We start from the raw sequence: 23954 nt of genomic DNA on the forward strand, positions 1-23954 counted from the left end.
GTTCAGTGCTTTTTGTACTCACTATAACTCATCAAGGTGGTGCATATGTTTCCTCCTTCCAGAGTCATGCCTGTGTCTGCTGTGAGTCAGTAAAGGGCTAATAATGCCAATGCTGTCATGTGTTGAGTGACAAAATGAGATCTAGTCCTGCTCTTGAGTATGGTATGCCCCGTGGGGTACACCTCACTGCAGGGCCTGGAGACGGGACAGAACCACAGAAAGCAAGGGTTCCAGGTCTGCCCTTCTACCAGCCCAGGGAGCTCCAGCTCAGAGTTAATGATATGGTCCCAAGCACTGTTCAGAAGAGGGGATCCAGGAGTGGAGAAGCAAGCATCAGGTCAATCTCTGGCTTGGGCTCACGGAGCCCACAGACCCCTGGTAACAGCACCAGCAGGAGTGGGGCAGAGCCCCTATCCATGACACTTGGCTCTGGGCAGGTTGCCAACACTGGGCCTAAGGCAGCAGAAACACTAAAGCATCTTGCTTCCTGGAGTAATTAACCAGATGGGAAATGGTCTCTGGAAAAGACCAAAATTCGCAGATAATGTCAGACTAAGAGTCAGTTGACCTATGGAATCCTAGAGTGATTGCCTTATTAAATTCATCTTTCCTGAGTTCTGGATGGACTAAGTTCTGAGGAAGGGTGGAAGGTGTGATAGGAATGGGCCAGGCAGTTAGATCTCGGTGTCTGGGTGCTAGTGAGACTCTGACGAGCATCTCTACTCTATGAAGGTTGATTACAGCTGTGGCTCTCCAAGACGAAAGAAATAAAGACCACTGCCTCCCCATGTGCTGTGTCCACACAGACAATGGTGAGGCTTGTGGCTAGGAATCTCCTGCTGATCATGAAGATCTGCAACAGAAACCTTCTGGGTTAGGTGGCCTTTGCCTATTTATTTTTGGAGTTCTGTGTGTTTGAGGAAAATTTGGACAATAAATATGACCTAAAATTTTAACTCCTAAGTGATCAGAATTATAATTTTGACATTAACGTTTTATAAACCTACATCATTAAGTGTTAATATTTATTCTATATTTTAGATGGCTACCCCAAAGAAGAAATGATTTATAGATGGAGAAAAAATTCAGTTGAAGCCGCTGATCAGAAATCCTGGCGACTTTATCAGTTTGACTTCATGGGCCTCAAAAACACCACAGAAATTGTGACAACATCTGCAGGTAGGAATTAACTCAAGGAAGTGTACCTCTCAAAAAAAAAAATCCAACTTTTTTTCCACTGATGCCTAAGGCTCTGTATAGTCATACCTTTCATGTAGAATTCCTTCATGTGTTTGTTTTTAACCAATTATATTCAGGCAACTGATTTGTAAGTAATATTTGAGGTAAAACAACTGATTCAAAAGTGAAAATGTTTTTTTAAAAATGTTTTAGTTGGGATGGGAAAAGGGTGATTAGAATTGCCTTATGTTTTTGAATTGAGATTGTTTGTACTATGTCTGTAAACCCAACTAAGATTAGTCACTACTGACCATATTTATATAACAGTTTTCTAATGAGAGTTCTACAACTTTCCACACACATAATAAGCATCAAATATTGTGGAGAATCTAGGCCAGCCTAGCTGCATAGTGGTTAAGTTCGTGCGTTCCTCTTCGGCGGCCCAGGGGACGCTAGTTGGGATCCTGGGCGCGGACCTACGCTGTGATGGCATCCCACAGATAAAATAGAGAAGGATGGGCACAGATGTTAGCTCAGCGCTAATCTTCCTCACACATACACACAAATTACTGAGAATCCACAAATAAAAGAAACTGGTGTGAAATGTCTTTTGAATTTTAATTTCTAGCTTCCTCCTTTCCTTTGCTAGCAACTCTATTTTAAATTTAGAGTTTCTTTTAGAATATATTGAAGATAGTAATTATCCACCAATTTGATTTTATTAAGTGATTATTATATGCCTATTATAAAGCATATAATTAAGTTAAAAGAGATGCTTTACCTATTAATGTCTTTGAATTTTTTTTTATTTTAATAGGTTTCTTGTTTGTTTTTTGGTATTTACTTATACCTACAATCCACTATTTTGCAACTGGTTTTCTTCTGGCAGGATATGGGGTGCAGATGAGATTGGAATCAGCTTTTCTATTGATCTTATTATTTGTTGATATAAATGATTTATTGGCTCTTAAAAACTCCATAATAATTTGTTTCATGGATGATTGAATTAAGATGTAAAGTTTCATAGTTAGCGGTAAATATCTTTAAAGAATGGGTCAAATTCTTGATAGAATTGTAAAATAGAGGACTATTTACATGTTAAGAAAGGTCTTAAAAGCTATTTGATCAATGGAGAAAAGCAAAACTTCCCTATAGGTTCCTGGTGGTAAAGGTGAGAAATGGCATCTGTGTTTAAATATCAAACAGGAATAAAGTTAAAGGAATGGGAGATTTTAAGTTATTTAAATGAACTGTGGAGGCGGCATAAAGGAAAATGATTTTCTCAATTATGAGTCACCTCCATTAATATGTAATTCTGCTCTCTGATTGTTGAAATGAGCTAGCAGACCTTTAGTGTGTAAGGCAGCCCAAAGGGGGGCTCATCAAACAGGGAGGATAGTTCTAGCATTTAAATGTCAGACATGACAAGCTTTTCCTTTCCTGGAGTTCTTCAGAAGATGTTAAAGGAAAGGAAACACAAAGGCGAGTTGAACACACTGGCTCAGGGGGTTTGAAATTGATGGTAGGAGAAGAGGAGCCCAGGGAAGTGGCAAATGTAGGGAGATGTGGAGTAGAAGGAATGGTCTCAGCAATTATTGTGTTAAGTGTTATTGTGGTAAAAAAAAAAAAAAGTATGAAAAATATTCACTGGCAGCAAGGAGCTCTCAGTCTCACTAGGAAAGCATGGTAGACAAGAGAGATTAATGAACAAACTAGGAATTTATACACCAGCATAACAAATAGATATATCATGCTCAACTTTACGGAAGACAGAAGCAAAGTTGAGGGCAGTCTATTACCAACAAGAACTGACTTTCCCTGAAATTTGTTTTCTCGTTCAAGGCAAAGACATCATTCCGTGAAGTCAGTGAATGTATTGGCATTGATGGAAGGATGTTCTCTATCTGCTCTTCTTATATGGCTTCTCCTATTTATATATGAAACTTCACATCATATTGAATCTTATAAATCACTGTGGCTTCTCTAGAAAATAAGCAAAAAATATATTCTAAAGAAGTAAATCTGCATTAAAGAAATTGAACTCACTTGCTTCCAAGAAATCAGATGCTGTTTGAAGACAGGACTGAGATGTAAATGATGGATTTTCACTCTTTGTTTCTAGTGCTTCCAGGGGTTCAAGGTGGTCACCACTGCCCCATACCTGTCTGCAACAGGCCAGAGTGCCCTAGATCCTGTTCTCCAGTGGAGAGGACTTGAGCCATCACCATGATCACTCTTTTGCATACTCCTTCAGCTCCCTTTCCCCTTTCTTTTGCACAAAACCTAACCTTATTAAATCTAGCCCACTACCCAGTACACACTGCACTCATGCAGCATTATGAGGCAAATAAGCAAACAAACAAATAAATAAATAAAAACACACAACTTCCATCACTGGTCTCATTTGAAGTCCTTGGCCATGAATTTCAGGTGAGCCTTAAAGTAAACATACTATGTTGTGCTAGCCCAATATTTCTCAACCTTTTATTCATTATCACCTCTGCTAAGGAGTCTTTTTGGATATTTTTTTTCATTGTCACCTTGCCTTGAAATAGTGATGCTACAGATATGCTTGTATATTTTCTCATGTACCATGGCCTTTTGGAGGGCTACACATGGTAATATCCAAGATTTTTCACCTTCCCACCAAAAACACATTTTTAACCTGTTAGAGGCAATATGACTTCCATTAAAATGCGCATTCTAGTCTATTTATTCTCCCTCTCTCCTAGATGGCTAGTTCCTATTTTGTTCTCAGTCTCAACCTCTGACAGCTCCACCTTCTCCCTGACTTTCCACTGGGGACCTTGCTCCTCACCATCCCTAGAATGCTGAAGCAATCAGAAAACTTCCAACACGTTTTCTCACCTCTTGCAATTGCTGTCCCATAGTATTGCAGGTGAACTCCTATTGCTTATCCATGTGTGCTCTATGTCCTGTTTGTTCTCCACTACACGGGGATTTCTTCAGCACATCACCCTCTCTCTTACACCATATTTTTTTAATTAATTTCTACTGGATCATTATAGCCATCAACTTAAAAACTAGTTGTTATTTCCCTGATCTTCAAAGAAAAAAAAAGATTATTTCAGTCAGGTTTCCAGCAGGCAACAAAGGGCACACACAAACTAGGTAATTAAGAAGAAATTAATATAGAGAAGAAAATATTTACAATCCTGCTGGCAGTTCTTAGGGCATATTGCAATAAGTCATTGTGTTAGGCAGACTAATGGCCCCCAAAAATGTCCATGTTCTAATTCCCAGAACTTGTGAGTACATCATGTTACATGGTAAAGGGAAATTCAGCTTGTAGGTAGAATTAAAGTTGCTTGTCAGCTGACCTTCAGATAGAGAGATTATCCTGGATTATCTAGGTGGGCACAATGTGGAAAAGGGAGGCAGAAGAAGAGAGTCATAAGGAGATGTGACTCCAGAAGAAAGGCACAGAGAGGTGCAACATTGCTGGCTTTGAAGATGGTGGAAGGGGGCCACCAGCCAAGGAATTCAGTGGCTTTAGACATTATAAAGAGCAAGGAAATTAATTCTAGAGTCTCTCAAAAGGTACAGCCTTTTGACCCTCAAAAGGAACACAGCCCTACTGATACCTTGATTTTAGCCAAGCAAGATACATGCCAGACTTCTAATTTAAGGAACTGTAAGATAATAATTTTTTGTTGTTTTAAACCACTAAGTTTGTGGTCATTTGTTATAACAGCAACAGGAAACTAACACAGCTGTATCCATCTACCAGCTGTAACATTGGGGCTGAACAAGTTGATATCCATGCTCCTGCAGTAGAATCATGCTGGCAGGGTCCCTACGGCCAGATGTGCCCAGAAGGTGAGACCCACAAGAACAAACCTAGGTAAGACAGTGTTTGGAATACCTTCCTGAGATTGGATCCCTCTCCTGATTGTCCTAGACCTGTGAAGTTCTTTGCCTGAAGGGGATCCAGCTACTGAAGTTCACCTGCATTTCCAGGGAGAGTCCTAGGATCTTAGATTATGCAAGATCCATTCAGGCAGCTAGCTGTGGGGCTGTGAGTAAAATACTTTCCCCAAAATCTGTAAAGCTCTTTGGTGATTATGCCATCTCAAATTCAGCACCGTGAGCTGGATGACCTTGACTACAGTAATTCCAGCTAATGTATAATATGCCAGTTGCTGTTTTAAATGTTTTACATGAACAAACTCATTTAAACTTCACAATGCCCACACATGATTGGTGTTAGGACACTCAAAGCTCATCAAGGTAAAGTAATGTGCCCAATGCAAGTTATTGGTGAAACTGGAGTGCTCTGAAGCCTGCTCTCCTCAGACTACCTTTGTCATAGAACCCAAGTTAAGCTTATGGACATGGAAGGATTATGTTGCTAAAGGATGTTAAATATGAGCAAAGTGAATTTTTGTTAAAATGCCATGATAGAGCAATCTAAAATATTTAAGAAGTTGTGGAAATGCTCATGATGTACTGATTTTTTTTTAGTATTTTCTATACAAACTTTGCTATGCCCTCAAAAGTACTTTCAACCACTGGTCTTAGATTCAATCATCTATTAAATCATTTACTTGCAAAAGAGTTTTCAGAAAAGCTGGAATATGGACATTTCTTGATCTTAAGTAATCTCCAGGCTAGAAGGGAATGCAAGGAATTAGAATTTAGTGAGAGACTCATCCATATAAATGTGTCCCACCAACTGCTGCAAGAGCGAAGAGGTGAGGCAAGGCCTCATTGTTGCCACTTCAGGGAAGAGTTCACGTGTGGTCAGGGGTCTCAGCATCTCCCCACTGTTTCATAGAGGTCACCAGTATTCTACGAGATATCAATGTCAGTGTTCGCAGAATTGTTTCCTAACCACAGCAATCAATCAGGAAACACTACATACTTCATTCTCCTCCTGAAGATGCCTAATGTGTCAAACACAAGGAAAAAATGTGTTAAATAAATCAGTCTGTGTTTAATCCAGCACTTCTTAAATTCTTTGCACTAAAAAATACTTACTTGTGGAATATCCAATAACATTCTGGTTGGCATTATTAGTCTGCAAAACATTACTCTGGGTGTTACGTATGTATAATAATATTGTTTTCTAGATTTAGAAGACGTTGAGTATTAAGTGCCCTGTTTGAGGCAAAATGCGCACCAAAAAATACCCCACAAAATCAGCATGCTCATCAATAATTAAGCCTATTTCTTGGACAAATATCAAACATTTACATATGCCTCTCACAAGTACTGTGATAGAGGAAAAGAAGAATTGCATTCTGCCACAGAGAAGTTTACAGATTTATTTCTTATTTAAATTCTTATTATGGAGAATAATAATTTCCTTCAAGTGAATTGATCTAGTCCTACCAATACTATGACCCATAAGAAAATTAGAAAGTATCTGAGTTCACACTTTTTAAAAGTTTTACAACCATTGTCAATCTTTTATATAATTACACTTGTAAGGAAACCATCCTTTGGATGATAAAAAAAAAAACAAACCATATGTTCCCTAATTAATAATCTTTGTATGAACTGGTAGCCACTGATGGGCATTAATCACAACATCCACACAATTTTCACAAGCAAATAGTTGTTGATTATTGGCAGTATCCTGATTACACGAACCAAGAAATAGATTCATTAGCACAATGTGTGCTTATAAAATAAATAAAGTAAAATATAAAAAGAACTCTTTTAGGTATTTCTTTATTTAGTGATCACATTCTTATGTTGTAATGTCTCCAAGTCTGAAAACAAAGACAAGAACAAAAAAAAAAAAACCTGTTCCTATGGGAGTTCATCTACTGATAAGAAATATTTGGCTTTTAAACTCTTAAGATCAACATAGTCCAAGTGGGTTTCATGTCATTCAGTATGTTTCTCCACACCATTCTTAGCTTCACATCATCTTTATAGGATCCCCAGAGTGGCCTTAAAAATATCAGTGTGGAGAGATCTGACGTGATGCCCAGCTTCTTACTGAGGGAATTCCTCTCTGTGTAGAAACTCAAGGTTAATAAAACTTGTGACCAGACCTGACGGATCTGAAAAAGAAGTACTATGAGCCCCTTGAAGCCCTAAAGCAGCATTATGACAAATGTCCAACTTTGCCTTGTTGATGAGCTGTTTCATAATCCTTTTAAAGTAAATAAAACATTTTTATTATAGTTGTTCATTTATCTAAAGCCCAATTTGAAGAGGGGAAAGTTAAACCTCTGGTCACAATTAAGGCTTGCAGGAAAGTACAGCAGGGATCAATGAGACTATTTCCTATATATAACTGTACAGCATTGCTGTGGACTCAAGGTAAAGTGAGATGGAAGAGTGATAGCTGGAGCCTCCAAGATGAGAAACCATGCCATGCCTGCACACTGAGTTGTGTTGTTCTGTACGTGTTTTTCTGGCCACATCCAGCATGAATTTAGATGTCAACAGTTAATACAGTTTAATGAATATTCATGAAACACAATTGAGTACTAAGTATGGCTGGCATTTTGCAATGTGGAGGGTCACACAGAGTGTTCCGATGGCATTTTAGAGGATCCTTGTTAGATAAACGTCCTTTTATAGACAAACGTTATCCTTGCTTTCAATCTCCCAACTCAAAATGATGATGGCAATAATATGTACTTACATAATTGCTTTTTTCCCAGAAGATTAAAGCACTTAAAGATCAAAGCATTTCTAACCAGTACTCACAAGGAGATTAAAGCATATCTAACCAGTATTCACAAACCATTGTGAAGAGGATGGATATTATTATTCCATGTTTTTAAACATGTAAATAATTCTATTATAAAACTATGGAAAACATTGAAAACTCTCAGAATCATGAGGCCAGCCGTCCAGCCTCTAAGTGTGTTGCCAAGAGCGGGTACTTTGAGGTGGACTATCTTCACTATGCCTCACAGCATCATTACAGAACCTGTGTAAGCACTGTCCTCACTCTAACAATGACATCCTTGGGGCATGTCCTGGACAGCCACTTTTATTTGACTGGTCCTACTTCTCTCTGCTGGGATAATAAGAATATCAAAAATATTACTTATATCACTCTGAGACTTTGATGTAATATAGGGGAAATGTTTGTTTAACACTCCTAAAGACTCTTCAAGAGCATGAGTGACTGTATTAAATTCTGGGCTGCAGTAACAATACCACAAACTGGATGGTTAAACAACAGAAATTTATTATCTCACAGTTCTGAAAGTGGGAAGTCCAAAATCAAGGTGTTACCGGGATTGGCTCCTTCTGAGGGCCACAAGGGAAGGCTCTATCTCAGGCCTCTCTCCATGGCTTGTAGATGGTGTTCTCTCTGTGTCTTCATATCGAATTCCCTCTGTGTGTGTCTGTCTCTGTGTCCAAATTTCTCCTTTTGTAGAAAGACATCAGTCATATTAGTTAGGGGTCCACTCTACTTCAATTTGACCTCATCTTAACTAGTTAAATCTGCAATGACCATATTTCCAAATAAGGTCACAGTCTGAGGTACCGGGTGTTAGGACTTCAGTATCTTTTGGGGAACACAATCCAACCCATAACAGTAACCCAGAAAGTATCACACACTCTGAGGATTAGTGTTCTGACAGCATTTGGAAGTGAGACTTTCTCATTGTCCCAGATGCGTTCTTTATACTTGGGTTCGCTAGTGCCTTTCATGGTCAGTGTCCCCTCCCAAGTGGACTGCCTGACTTTACTGTAAAGAAAACAGACCATAGGCCAGGACACTTAGCATGTGTGTGGCCTGCTAACTGGCAACCTTGGCATCACCTGGGAGCTAGTAAGAAACTGAAATTCCTGGACCTCACCTCAAACATTCTGGATGAGAATCTTTCAGGGAGGAGCCCAAGACTCTGCATTTCACAACTTCTACAAGTGACTCTGATAATATTGAAGTTTGGTATACAACAGGTGGGCCTGTACAGACTATAGTTTGTAGATGGTATAAAAACTGTATTCCTGTGGAATCACAGCCAATGAAGAATAATCTCTCTCTATGCCTTCTGACTGGCTCAACAGTATGCTTTATTCTTGAGGTTACTGATGCTATTCAACAGTTTAATACACTCTTTACCCCTTCCTCAACTATTCCTCCAAGGATGGCTGCAGCAGATCTTTTCATCTGTATTAGCTAAAAGCCACCTTGCATATAGAAAATCAGAAACTGCATGTCTATATATATATATAAAATCTACCAAATGTAGAAGAAATAAGCCTACTAGATTGTCATTCTGACAATTTAAAATGGTATCTCAATAACTTCAATGAGAAAAACCTGCATGGAATTCAAGGAAATATATTTTGGAATTAGATCAGTGGCAAGATATTTGGCTTGAGTTTTCAATAAATTTTATTAATCCAAAAGAAGCCAAATATTTATAGATATGTGTACATGCACAAGTTAGTAGGCACACATGTATTGCCTTGCTCTGTCAGCTTAGGGGGCCTATAAACAACAACAGCCCGGTATCAATGAGCCCAGGTCTTGGTTTCTAATGCCATTCTCCAGTGAAAGGATCCAGGGCTCCTTGGGAAAATGGCTGGTTGTAGGACTGGGGCAGAAGAGGTACAAGATGAGCCTGGAGCATCTTGTTGTGCTGAAAAGAAAGAAAATGTTAAAACACACACACACACACACACACACACACACACACACACACAATGATGGGGATACATCAGAGGGACACAGAGTCAACTAAAAGATGTCACAATTGTCAAAGCTGAAACATTTGAGCAACCATATGAAGTAATATTGGATTATAACACATAGATAAACTAAGTATCCATGAGTGTCCACTGATGTAAAAAACTGATTGAATAAATAAATAGGAGAAAATAGACTAATCCTTTGTACATAAGAATTCCAAGTAATTTACTTAGACATTATGCCTCAAAGAGGTGGAGTCTAACTCCTATTCCTCAAGTGTGAGCTACACACAGTGGCTTCCTTCCAAAGAGTACAGTGTGGAAAGGAAGGAAAAAGAATAATTTTACAGAGCAGACATCTGACAAACACTGCCTGAGCCGGGAGATCAATAGTCATATAATGTTGGTGGCATGACCCTTGATATGATATGATGAAAATGTTACTGGACTTCTGGTGTCTTCCTCTCCAAATCACGTAACTCCAGTATAATAAGGAGGAAAACAGACAAGTCACAGTCGAGAGATATTCTATAAAACACCTTACTAGAACTCCTTAAAAGTGTTAAGATCCTCACAAACAAGGGAAGCCTGAGAAACTGTCACAACCACTTAAAGTCAGTATAGTGTCCTGATTGGGATCCTGGAACAGAAAAAGGACATCAGGAAAAAACTAAGGAAATCTGAATAAAATATAGACTTTAGTTAATAATGATATATCAATATTGGCTCAGTAATTGTAGCAAATGAACCATAGCAATGTAATATGATAATAATAGGGGAAATGGGAGTTAGGAAATATGGGAACTCATGTACTCTCTGCTCAATTTTTCTGTAAATCTAAAAGTGTTCTAAGATAAAAACCTTATTTAAAAAAAAAGAAACTGAATCATAATGGTGAACTTCTGCTCCCAATTATTATTGAGTGGCTTGCCATATACCAACAATCTCACTGAGATAGACTGGGATAAAAATGGATAAAATAGCATTGAAATCTGTTTGAGGACATCAGGTAGGTGCTGAAGCAACCATGACTTGAGGGAACAAAATCTTGGAGAAGCAGACACCACACAGAGAGGTAAACCCAAATTCTGCTGTGGCATTATCCTTCAGGACATTTTCTGAGCATCAGGAAATAGAATGTAATCAATGAATCTAAGTAAAGACCCTGGAAAGAAAGTTGCTATGAAAATATATCTCCTTGGACTGGAGCATCAGTAAGATTCAATAATTAAAGGCCCCACAGGCCAGAATCCCAGGGAAACAGGTAGAAAAAGGAAGTGAACTCCATGCCCTAGAAATTTTCTGAAACTGTGAAGAAATGGAGGTTAAGAAGGCAAGGGAAAAGCCTCTGAGAAGCAGAGTAATGTCTAAAAGCCCTTCAGTGTTGGGAAGACAAGAATTATCGCTGAGGATGCACCAGGAGGAGAGGCCACGATGAGCACACCAAGCTCTGAGTTAGAATCCCTAGAGCACGTGTGCAATAGATAGGAAAGAACTCATCAAATTACAACTCAGCCTGAGTTACCCCAGCCCCTGGTTGTATTAAAGTGATGAGCCCCAAATTTACTGAGCAAAAATGAAAATGATGAACTCTCTTTGAAGGATAACAAAAATTGTCATACAAATTTCCATATAAAGTGTGTGCTGTTACCAAATGAACACAACTGAAAGGAAAAATAATAGAGGATAGACACAGATGCACAGCTGGTTCAGATACCAGAGCTAGCCAGCAAGACTTTAGTTTGGATAGAACTAATATTTTTAAGAGGACAGAGGAAGAGAGAAAATTAATGAAAAGATGGATAATTTCACCAGAGAACAGGAATTTGTAAAAAGCCAAACATTCACATGGAAATTTTAAAAAGAAAATTCAAGAATTTTAATTACAAACACAAAAGATAAATTTAATAACAAATTATTTGATGAAGGAAAATATATAATCAATTAACTATAGAATAGATCAATGGAAAATAGCAAAACTGAAGAAAATACAGAGGAAAACATAATGAAAAAGTTAAGAGTGCAATAAATGTGTGGGATATGATATAAAGTTCTAACATAAGTGGAATTGGTAAAGAAAAAAATTAAAAACTAAGTGTCATTGGAATCTCAGAAATGTAGGCCATAGAAAATGGGTTAGAAGCAATATCTGAAGAAATAGTGGCTTAGAATTAACCTAGATAGGTGAAATCACGCACTCAAGAATACTTGATTAAGGATGGGTAATCAAAGGAAACCCTGATCTGCGAAAGACCAAAGGCAGAAAGTGTGTCTTTAAGTGTCTAGAGGAAAAAAGACACCTTAGTTTCAAAGAAGCAAAATTAACACAGATGTCTGACTCTTCACCAGAAGTCATGGCAACCAAAACACAATGGACTTTGAAGTGTGAAAAGAGACAGGGAATTTTATAGCCAACGAAATAGCCAATAAAAATAAAGGCAAAATAATGTTTTCAGTCTAAGGGAAAATAGGGAGGAAAAGAGTTTGATTTTGTGATCTCTGCAGCAAGCTGCTGCTCCTCTCTCTTGTGTGAAACCTTTCAGATATTTGTATGCTAATTCATTTCTTTGCCACATCAAGGCTACCCATAATGTCCATTTGAACCTAAGTCCAGTTGTCTAAAATCACTTGGCAGGACACACAGTACTTTTTATTGTGCATATGAAGGCATCTACAGTAAGCTTTGTGAAATGGGCCAGAAATGTGAAACATGATCTGTAGTGGGCATACTTACTGGAAAGCTTAAGGCATGCTCAGAGCAGGCTTAGAAGTAGCTTTGTAGTTGAGGCAGCCCTAGCAAAGGCCCCATGACATCAAAGGGGAAGATCAAGTCAGAAACCTGGGGCCCCCAAATTAATTGCACTAGTAGCTTTTCCCCTAGTACCTGTTTTATTACAAAGCCCCAAATAGGCCCCCCCAAGGGAATAAAGTTTTTATAGTCAAAGTAACCATGAGAAAGAGCTGCTCTTCCATGACTACGGCAAAAGCAACATAGCTTGATGTGAATATCTGATCTTTTTGAAGTTTATTCAAACTTTAAGTTTAGCAGCTTCTGTAAGTAATTCTCCAAACTCCAAAAAAATTCTTTGGTATATGAAGTTTTATATATTTTCAGTGTTCAATATGTAGCTTATGCTCCAGCTTATTTTTTAAAAATGTTTTCTCCAACAGTGCCAGTGGCAAAGAGCGAGCACAGTGGTTAGAAGTGCTGGAGTCAGACTGCCTAGGTGTGAATGCAGCAGCACCGCTCACCTGCTGTCTGACCTTGGACAACTTCTGTGACCCCTCCATGTGCACCTCTCATAAATGAGAAGGAAATTGCCTTCTCTTTTATAGTGCTGTTGTGAATTTCAGTAGACTAACATATATAAAGTGCATAATTGCCATGCGTCTTTATAAACATTATGTGTTATTATTGCCTTAATGTACTTCCTGTGAGGTTCACACATTCACTTTATTTAATAAATAGTCCGTTGTCAGCTGTTAGCATTTTATTTAATGAGACATGCTTTACCAGGGCCCTATAGTGAGAATTGTATCTTGAATGCAAATAGGAATATATGTTTAAAATAGCTCCTGCAGAAGAAATTCTAAAAGTAGTATCTTTTGGCTTTTTGTCATTTTTGTCTGAGTGCAATCTGAGTAATAAATCAGTCTGAGTTTCAGAGTCAGAATTTCAAAAATAGCAACAGTCTTTGTTCACGAGATTAAGTGAAAAATCTTTCAAGCCCACTGTGCTCACCCTCCAACTCTGATTTAGAGAGGAAATGAGGAAAAAGCTCTGCTTGGTTGAACCAACTGCTTATCCACTAAGAAAAGTGAAATTCTATGGTATAAATTGTTAGCACCCGAGAGGAGTCAACTGCCTGCCACAAGACATGCCAGTAGCCAAGAGGCAAGGTGGTAGGAGAGAAGGTTTTTTATTATAGCTTGCTAGCAAGAGGGAAGATGGCCTATGTTGGGGAGGAAGACATTTCCTCTATCCTCTCTGAGTTCTTCTGGCTGGAAAACAAATTAAATTCACATGAGACAGAATAACAGGAGAAAATGAAACAAAGCTTTATAACATGGATACGTGGGAGAGGCTCAGGCAACCTGAGCAACTCCTCAAAATAGCCAAAGCTACCACCTTAAATATCATCTTCAGCTAAAGACAAAGGAGGATGTTGGCGGTGGGGGGAGTCAGTTACAGGAGGTTACCAGACAAGTACAGTAAACAAGATGCAGATTTAAGTCCTTGTCTTCTGCATTGATTAAGAGTTTCTAGAGATAAATTTATCCCCCCTTCTTCCTGGTACAGAGAAGGAGACACCTTTACAGATGGAGATTTACTTTACAATGTAAATGCCTCTTAACAAAGGGTAAGTAAATTCCACTTTTCAGAGTCTCTTTCCTGTCTGCAGTTTTCAAAAGTAACCAGCCCCAAATAATCCTCATGCCAAAGAGACATATCTTGGGGTGGGCAATACCAGTCCCCCACACTATTAATGTCCAAAAGAACCATCTTACAGAACAAAGACTACAGACCAGTTATATAGGGGGCTGGTCTCTGGGTCAGGGAGGCAGCTGGTTTCCCAGTTGGGGCAGACATCTGGTCTTAGTTTTTGATAGTTTTTTGTTTTACTCGATATGCATCAGAGACTGAAGCAATGCCCTATACCCTGATCTTTCAGTTGTCATTGATGATGGCTATCAGCATAGACACTCTGCCTGGAGGTGTTCACATTCCTAAGGAACTCAAAAGAACAAAGTTGTCAACTTAAAGCAGCTAGGAGGGGCTATAAAATCTACAGAGTATGTCTGGGCTAGTTAATCAGAAGTCATTCAAAGTTACAATATGGTTTCTTTTCTACAATATGGCTTCCCTATGTCAACCTTGTGTTAAACTGGTATCAAAACCCAATATAACTATGTCTATTCTTTTAAAACCAGATTTTATTACTCCTTAAAAACAAAATTATCTTTCCATAAGACTTGAACAAATCATAGCATTAATAAATGGTGAAGGTGGTAATTATACATGTAGCATTATAAGGTTTCCATTTGCCTCTTGTCTTGCTCTTTGAGGGAGGTAGGACAAGTGCCAATATCTTGATTAACAGATGAGGGACTGAATCTCAGAAAGAGCAGGGATGGCCAAGAGCAATGCACCCAATATGTGCTCCAGCTAATGCTAGACTCTCTCACTGTGAGGCCAGTGGCTTTTCCATGATATCACTGCTACAAAGAGGCAACTTTACTCCCTGTAACTCTTGGTTTTCAGAATCTTTTGTTTTTTCTGGTCCAGCATTGGGTTAAGCATCATTGTTTGGAATATTCTCTGGCATGGGTATTATATACCTTTTTTGCCAATATGGAGTTACATTACTGCTTCCAGTCATTTGATCAGAAGAAAAGTCTTAAATCTGTACACTGGCATAAGAAAGCATGATAATTTGAAATTATCTATAAAAATAATTGCATTGGGGCTGTCCTCATGGTCCAGTGGTTAAGTTCGTGCACTCCGCTTTGGCAGCTGGGGGTTTCTCTAGTTCAGATCCTGGCACAGACAAGGCACCACTGGTCAGGCCACACTGAGATGGTGTCCCACATATCACAACTAGGGGGACCCACAACTAAAATATACAGCTGTGTACTAGGGGGATATGGGTAGGAAAAAAATTAAAAAATAATTGCATTATTGTTGAAATTTAGAACTCTGGCAGAGAATGCTCTAGTATATTCCTATGTTTAAAATGCTAAATAACATTTACTGTTTTATATGCTTTTTTTGATGCTACAATAACCCTTTAAGGTAATTATGTTATTATCCCCATTATACGGGTGGTAGCCTAAAAAGTGTCTTAAAGTCTTAAAAGTGACTTTCTTCATGAAAACCAATGGCAAGCCATCCTGGTTCTAGCCTCAAGAGAGCTCTTGAGTGCTTCTGTTGAATGCATTACTCTAGAAAGTGCTGGGAGAGTCCTGCTCAGAATAGAAGTCAAACAACTCTCCTAGTCCTGTGCTAAATCCACCTGGAATACTTTTCCTGTTTATGTCCTAGCAAGCACTTCAGACCACTCTCCTTCCTATTCCCTCCCACAACAGTCTGGTTAACTTCAATCATTCCTATATTCTTAAGCATCAATATCTTCCAGAAGGAAGCCATTGTTAAGAATCTCTCAAAGACCAGGTAAAGTAGGACAGCTATTTACTTCCACAATGTCCTGATCTTGCCAGAGTAACACTTATCACGTCACATTGTATTGTGATTGTACCAAAGAGGAAATATGAGACATAGTTGAGAAGAAGAACTTTGGAGTCATTCTGAGTGGGTTTAAATTCCAGGCCTATACTTACAAGTGTGTCATCTTGGACAGTTATCTTACATCTCTGAGACTCAGTCTTCTCATCTGTAAAATGGGGAGGACAGTCCTAGTGCCTGCTTCATAGATAAGGATCTTGTGAGCATTAGATGAGCTTGAAAGCAGCCAGTAATTATTGCCTAGCATTAATTTTATGTGTGTTTCTCATTAGATTGATCTGTTTGTATCCTAGGGATCTAGCAATGTAATTAGCTCAATGAAAGTACTTGATAGATATGTGAATGTTTGGAAGAGAAAATAATCATTAATTTGTTTAGCAAACAAGTCAAAAAGATAAATAGTCCACTTTGCAAACATTTAGTTGTCATCTTAGAAATATTGACGTTGGAACATTAAGGTGATATGGTATTAGAAATGCGTTTTGAAATTTTAGTAGTATACTTCACTCTTGTTCGTAGTTTCATGATTTAAAATTGACTTAAGGGACACTTTTATCTAATTTGCACTTTAAAGATAACACTTACTTTGGTGTATGGATACAAATATCTGAACTGAAATTTGTAAAAGGGATATAGCAGATTCATTTATTTAATTCTTTGATATATATGTTTACAGACCCACTCAAGCATGTGGTTTACCACAGTTTCATTTTCCATGAAAACCCTGAATGCTTTTGGCATTCAGAGATTTAATCTTAACAGATTTATTTAAGGATTCAAATTTAAGAAGTCTACACTGCTTATGGCCTGGGACCTCTCTGGAGGCTGGCTTCCTAGGTGGGGAATTAATTCCTTAATTAGGAGTCCCTTAGAGAGTAAGGAGCTTCAGTTGTTAATGTCCATCCAGAAGATAATACATCTAAGTCATCTGAAGATTTTGGTCTGACTTTCATTTTCGGACTTAATCAGCATAGAATCTGGGGAAATACAGGGCTGTTTCCCAAGACAACTAGAGGTTTGCCTGCCAGAGTCAATCTTTCTTCACCATGATGAGATGTTATTAGCAAAATAGGCCATCAATTAGCTAACCTGGGCAGCATTTCTTCTGTCCAGTGACACTTTTATTACTAGTTCTATTTGTACTAGTTGTCACTGAACCAACACTTCAGTGCAAGAAGTAGTTCCTTACAGATCCCAACATCCCCAGACAATAACCCTGTTCTTCGGATGTTGTTTTTTTTTCCCCACTCTACTCTCCACAACTTATTGAGAGAGGAGAATGAGAATGCTTGCTGTGGCACCACTTTCCCTATCACCCCTCCCTGTCATGTGGCCCTCTTCATGTGGCCCTTGTCTCATCCCTATATCTGTCTCCATGGCCATTGAAGAGGTCTGAGGTCAGAGTCATGCTCCTTTGGATTTAGTAGTCCACCTTATCCTTTGATTTGCTCTAAACCAAGGGGAGACATTTAACTTATCAGAACACTATACAGTTTCAGCAGTATTGCAGTGGTTTTCTGACTGTCTGGTCCTCCGCAGTGCCCTTCTCATACCCTCTATGCTGTGCTCTGCTGCCTAGATACCCTCACTGGTCTAGGCAGATAATTCATGTGAACCCAGTCCCACTCTGTTCTGGGAGACACATCAGCATCAGCTCCTCAATGTAGCCCATGCCATTGATTCATTGATGACCTGCTGTCAGTCATCTTAGAGAGCATGAAAACTGTTATTTAGTCAACCTCAGGTAGCTTACTCTTCCTAAGAAAGTAACGAACACGATTTAAGAAGCTACACAGCCTGAGGAAAAGCTTACATGAAGTAATAATTACATAGACATTTAGAAATTACTCTGTTACTCCCTGTGTTCTTATGTCAAATGAATGGACAAAGTTGCCAGTTTGCATACCTCTAAATTTTCTTATCCATTACTTATATATACACCAATGTTATCATTGTTTCCTTTTTTATTAATTTTTAAAATTATATCTCATATGATTTCTGTAATTTTGTGTGTCAAAACATTGCTATCAGACCATCCTGGGGTAATTTATTGTCTTTATACTGAAAGTCTTTGTTTTATCAATAAATAAAACTCCAGAGGTTTGGACTTTACCCAGAATTGCAGTGTTGTGACTAATCCCTTTGTCAGGCCTAATTACACTGAAGTTAGAATAAAGTCTCTTTTTCAAAAAGTAGGTAGCAAGCCCAAAATTTTAGTGAGGACTTAAAGATGCAGACTTGGCTAAGAATTCATCATCACTTCCCAAATATATCTTAAGTAAAAGGATATGTCGCATTCCCAGAGCTTTTTATTTCTTCTGTAATAAAGTCATAGATAAAAGAAGTGAAAAAAAAAAAACCTGCTTTGGTCTTGGTTTAAGTTTCACTTCAAAAGGACTTGAGGATGGTTTGAAATTAACGTTACTGGCTCCTAGAACATCATAAAGTTGTTAACCCTGTGGCCCAAGTTGAATCCCTGAACAAATCGGAAATATTAAGGCTAGTTAGTGGGGTGAAGAGTAAGTCTGGAATAGACAGATTTGTTGTCTCAGATGTCCCATCCCAGCTCCTTCCTAGCGCAGGGTTTCTTTTTTCTTTATGCCATTTTTATTACTGAAAGCCAGAATATTTTCTAGGGAGTGAATCTTCAAAGTAACACCTGGAAGTGTAGGGGAGGAAGAACTTTTCCTCTACCCACTGTAGGTCCTTCTGGCTTGGCTATAAATTAAATTGACATGAGACAGAATAACAGGAGAAAAATCAAACACAGCTTTGTATTGTGTATACATTGGAGAAATCCAGGAAAACTGAGCAACTCTCCAAAATGGCAGAGACTGTTCCCTTGAACACTATCTCCAGCTAAAAACAAAGGAGGATGTTGCAGGTAGTGGCTTGGGGCTTCAAAGAAGAAATAGGTAATTCAAGTGGAGATGGAAAAGCAAATGTTTGGTAGATAAGAATGGGCTTAGCAAAGACCCTCACAGTCTACTAATACCCAGGGTTATCTATGGTGATGGCTTGTCTTGGGGAGAGGGCTTTTGTCTTAAATTTCTTGTTAATCAGAAAGGGGGAAGGTGAAAGTTTTTTCAGAGTCTTTTCTTCTTAAAAATGATCAAGCCAAAGAGATACATTTTGAGGTGGCCAATTCTTATCCCCCACAGTCCTGCCTTTGAAACTTTAAGAAGTTCTTCAGTCCTTTTGAAACTTCAAGAAGTTTCATAGTGCAGAAGCTGAATTGGTAGATTATTCCATCTCACTGAACATGTTTCTTAGTCCTGGTAATAGATCAGTCTTGTTAAATTCATTTTAGGAGGCAGGGATGCAGTTTGGCCCCCAAAGCTAGGCCTACACTGTGGGAACAAGCAATCAGGTGTTTAATAAGTATTCCTATGGAAACAAAAAGAGAAACAAGGTTAATGGTTGGAGCAAATTATAAACTAGTTTCTGAGTCCAGGAGCCACTCAGTAAAGATTTCTAGGGGCCAGCTCCATGGCCAAGTGGTTAAGTTCGCGGGCTCCACTGTGGCAGCCCAGGGTTCAGATCCTGGGTGCGGACATGGCACCACTCATCAGGCAATGTTGAGGTGGCATCCCACATCCCACAACTAGAAGGACCTGCAACTAAGATATACATCTGTGTACAGGGGGGGTTTGGGGAGAAAAAGCAGGAAAAAAAAGATTGGCAACAGTTGTTACCCAGGTGCCAATCTTAAAAAAAAAAAAGGAAAAGATTTCTAGATGTCAGGGTCAAAGTATCTTTTTTGGTTTGAAATGTCCCTGTTGATGTCATCAGGTGTTCAGGTATCTTTCTGAGTGGCTTACACAGCAACAGACGTGAATCTCTCAAGCTTATATCAAGTTGTCCAGCTACAGTTTGCAAGGCTTCAGGAAAAAAGGGCAAGTTCAATTCTCAATGATTCCAAATGAAAATGATGGAAAAAAAATGAAAACATTAGTTTGGAGATTTATAGCCAGATATTTCAGGAGACTAGACGTATTCAGGATCCAGTTAACTTAAGAGATATAAAACAAAATCTCAAAGGCAATTGTCAGAACGAGTACCTAATATCCATGAATGTGTACTATAGTTTCTATTGAAACATAATTTTTCTGTCTAAAATCACCCTCAGTTCTTGTAAAAGACAGCCAAATTAAGACTAACTGGTTTGCCAGTAATCTTGGCCCAATTATTTATGTGAGCACAACAAGAATAGCCATTGATTTTAAATCTTTTAAATCTGCTTTGCTGGAACTTTTTATAAGGAATCTCTGATTGAATTTTAAAGGCCTATTGAGGCCAGAAAAGCCAGGCCAAGGACTTTGTCAGTACACTTTGCCTGCAATACCTACAGATTTGGGCGAATTCCTCTCCTCTTTTGAGGTTCCCCAAAATATTGAGGTTACTTGCACCTGTCAGATAAGTGATCTTATTTACTTACCCAGTAAGGTTTCTGGGAACCCTGTAAACAAGGTACCAGGCCAATATTCCCAAGCAGCTCTATTTCATAAGGTCTGATCTTTGTTTCTCAAAAGCTGTCTGGTCATATGAGAGTCTATTCATGTTTCTCTCAAATATGACATTCCAGTCAAAACTTTGGTAATATAACCAATGTTTCCAATTGTGTCCTATTATGAAGAGAACAGATTCCTATTGAACTTATGTAAATAGCTATATTGCCATGAAAATAATAATACTCACTGATGAAGAGTTTCCAAATTCTGGAGGGATCAGGCAGGGAGAAAAAGATAAATATTTCAATTATGTTTACAAAAATATAATTTACCAAATTGCTATAAGTCATAGTTAGCTTAAGAGAAAAAGTTTTCCTTAAAGATGAAAAAACAAAACATTTTTAAAAATCAGCAATATTTCAAATGAAAGTCATAAAATTTGTAATCATCTTCATCAGTTCACTCAGTCCCATATAATTGATTCTTGATCTTAATCTTCTGTTAGGAGTTTTATGAGGTCATCACTTTCTCTGCTAGAGTTCTGTAATTTCTTACTAATTAAGTTTTATAATTGGAAAGTTTATCAGAAGCCTGTATTCTAGAGTAAATATCAGGGTACTTTCCATGGATCTCTCTGAAGATGAGACATATTTTCAAAAGCATCAGAGTAAAACAATATCAGTCTGAAAATTATAAAAGACTTAAAAATGACAATTTGGTTAATTCTGTGACATAAAACACTTCAAGACAATAACTAGAAGTATGACCAACAATCAGGACAGATTAGACTTTTTTGGAATGTCATAATTTTTAACACACTTACATCAATAAAATTTACCCACACAATATCATAGGTCCCTATAAAACAATGCTTACTTATCCATTTAATCGTGATGGCAGTTAAAAAATTTTAGGTGAACATAGAGAATTAAATAGCTGTAAGAAAAACCTTAGCACCTGCTATTAAAGAACTGATTAAAATAATATAGAAAATTTATTTTGAATAAAAACAAAATCCCTACCCTTCTGGTAGACTACTCAAAGAAAAAACCTTTCATAATCTCTTTACCAAAAGCAGACTAAAAGTTCAAGAAAATTATCCTGTTAAGAGAGGGGGAAAAGACTAATTTTGCATCAGCTTACTTCTGATATTAAAACTTATTTACTTAATTAAATTAATTTTAATTTTTGCCAGCTTGAGCATGCACAAAACTCATTTCAGAATTTCTCTTTCCAAAACCTTCTATAAGTTTGTTTTTATCTTCAGAATTTGTCCCATGCCTCCTTTTTTTCCTAGCACTTCAGGACAAATTTATCTTTCTTAACAAAACAAAGATATAAACTTCTTTACTGAAAATATATCTCACTTTCCTTGAATACAAACATGTTTTCCTCAAGTTTTAGTAGCTTTAATCACATATTAGAATTTTTAACCCTTAGAAACCTTAATTTCTAAGTAAAAACTAAGTAAGCAATTATATACTTTCTTTTACATTGCCATTCTGTGGCTTGACAAACTTATAAATACTTTTTATAATTTTAGAAACTGCCAGGGTCCCGCCCCGGTCGGAGTCCAGGTTCCTGAGGGATGGACGGCATGGTGCGATGACTGAGGGGGAAATAAAGGGGACGTGAGACTTGGGTTGGTGTTAGCAAGTCCGACTTTACCGTGCACAAGTGTCGTTTATATATTTTTCAGGATTAATACAGAAATAGTTCTACAAATATTCTCAGAGAGATAAGGAAGTAAAAAACGAGCACAAGAATATTTATTAGCATTCTGTTCTATAGAGCATAAGGTTAATGGTAGTCTTCTCTGCAATTAACTAGTGTTTGTTGTCTCTAAGCTAAAGGAGATAGGTACCTAGGCATCTGTTGTAATTCATGGTAAAGTTAAATCAAAGAGAGAAGGTCCAGGCCTCCGGACAGGACAGCAGTCTGTCTGGTTACATCCTGGTGGAGCCATCCCTGCCTCCCTCAATCATTTACGCCATTAGTGTAGATGGTTAATGGGAACAAAAGGCGACTCCAGGGTGTCTTATCCCCAGGGCTATCTGCATTCTCAGCGGGCAGTTAAACATCTTTACTTTTTCACGCCCTTTAGGGGGTGGAAGCATTCCTTTGTCTTTTAGATTGTAGAGCTAACAGTCCCTTAAGTACACTGCCGGAGAAAGTATCACTTTGTTAGTAAAGTAAAGGGCTGAAAAGCTAAGCTAAACTATATATCTTCAAGAATGAAAAACAGAAATAAGTATAGACATAACCTTGCTAGAAAGCATGCATATAATTCAGAAAATATCAGGGGTGTCGGCTGGCCATTCTTCACCGAGGGGCATCCCTGCACCCCTCGGCCCTTCTACTCATCAATTATTTATTATTTATTGCTTTTAGGAGAAAACCTCTATAACATTTTAACAGAAAGCAGAAGGTCAAGAATAATATATAGATACTTCTTGATCATCCAATTAACCACCAAACTTAGAAGGACGATGCATATATATATATTTAGACAAAGAACTGGAGGGAGAAGGAAACATTAACCAGATGGAGGCCATAAACCTAATTCGACATCTTATCTGGGCAGGATTCCTTTCTGATTGTCTCAAATGGGACTGTGTGCTCCTCCATTAATTAACTGAAAAATATCTTGAAAGTTACCTGTAGGTGGTCACATTCTCTTACTATATTTAATTTTCCCGGGAGGTAGTCCCTCCCAAGCAGCCACCCAAAGGAGTGAAAACTGGAGGTTAAGAAAGGAAAAGAAATGAAGGGCAATTAGAAGCAGCACAGGTTTCAGAACTATGTGAGGGGCTGGCCAGTTATTCTTCACCAAGGGGTGACCCTGCACCCCTCGGCGTTAATGGGCTGGACCCTGTCAAACAGCCGATCAAATGATGTAGCCACGGCTCCCAGCAAGAAACATGTTACTTTATAGTACAATCCTTTAATAAAACACAAGACATGTATACCAATAAATCCAAAACACCTTTCAGTTTTTCTGTAATAAGAAGCCAAAGGTAGATAAACTTATATTTAGTAATTAATGTCTAATATCTTATCTTATTTTAAAATGATCTAAATAATCAATGAATTTTTATCATTTAAATTAACCTAGCAAAACTTCAAAGTTTCAAATTACCAAAGAGATTTTGGAAGTTATTAAATCATTTTAAGTTATTATGCTGACAAATTTGTAACAGGGACAACATGAGCTTATTTAACTACTAAACCCAGGCTGCATGTCTGCATCATATCTAATGTTGATAATCCTGAGGACATGACTATTTTAATCAAACCAATAAACTTAAACAAGCTTTTCACTTACCAAAGATTATCTCATATTACGTTAACTTGAAAGATGTGTAAGCACTTACTTTAAGTCAATTAAACAGAATTCTTAATTTTGGGCACACCATCTGGAGGTAAAATGTTACACATATATG

The 23954-nt window shown here is 38.0% G+C and overlaps 1 protein-coding gene across 1 annotated transcript in view; it reads left to right on the forward strand.

Annotated features, from left to right (window-relative positions):
• GABRG3 (gamma-aminobutyric acid type A receptor subunit gamma3) overlaps positions 1–23954 on the forward strand; it is a 596113-nt gene that overhangs the window by 512694 nt on the left and 59465 nt on the right. Inside the window, exon 6 of the mRNA XM_070620833.1 lies at positions 1042–1179. Within this exon, the coding sequence (XP_070476934.1) occupies positions 1042–1179 (138 nt within the window). The remainder of the gene's footprint in view (positions 1–1041; positions 1180–23954) is intronic.

The sequence above is a fragment of the Equus przewalskii genome, chromosome 1, assembly GCF_037783145.1.
Source record: "Equus przewalskii isolate Varuska chromosome 1, EquPr2, whole genome shotgun sequence".
Classification (NCBI taxonomy): Eukaryota; Metazoa; Chordata; class Mammalia; order Perissodactyla; family Equidae; genus Equus; species Equus przewalskii.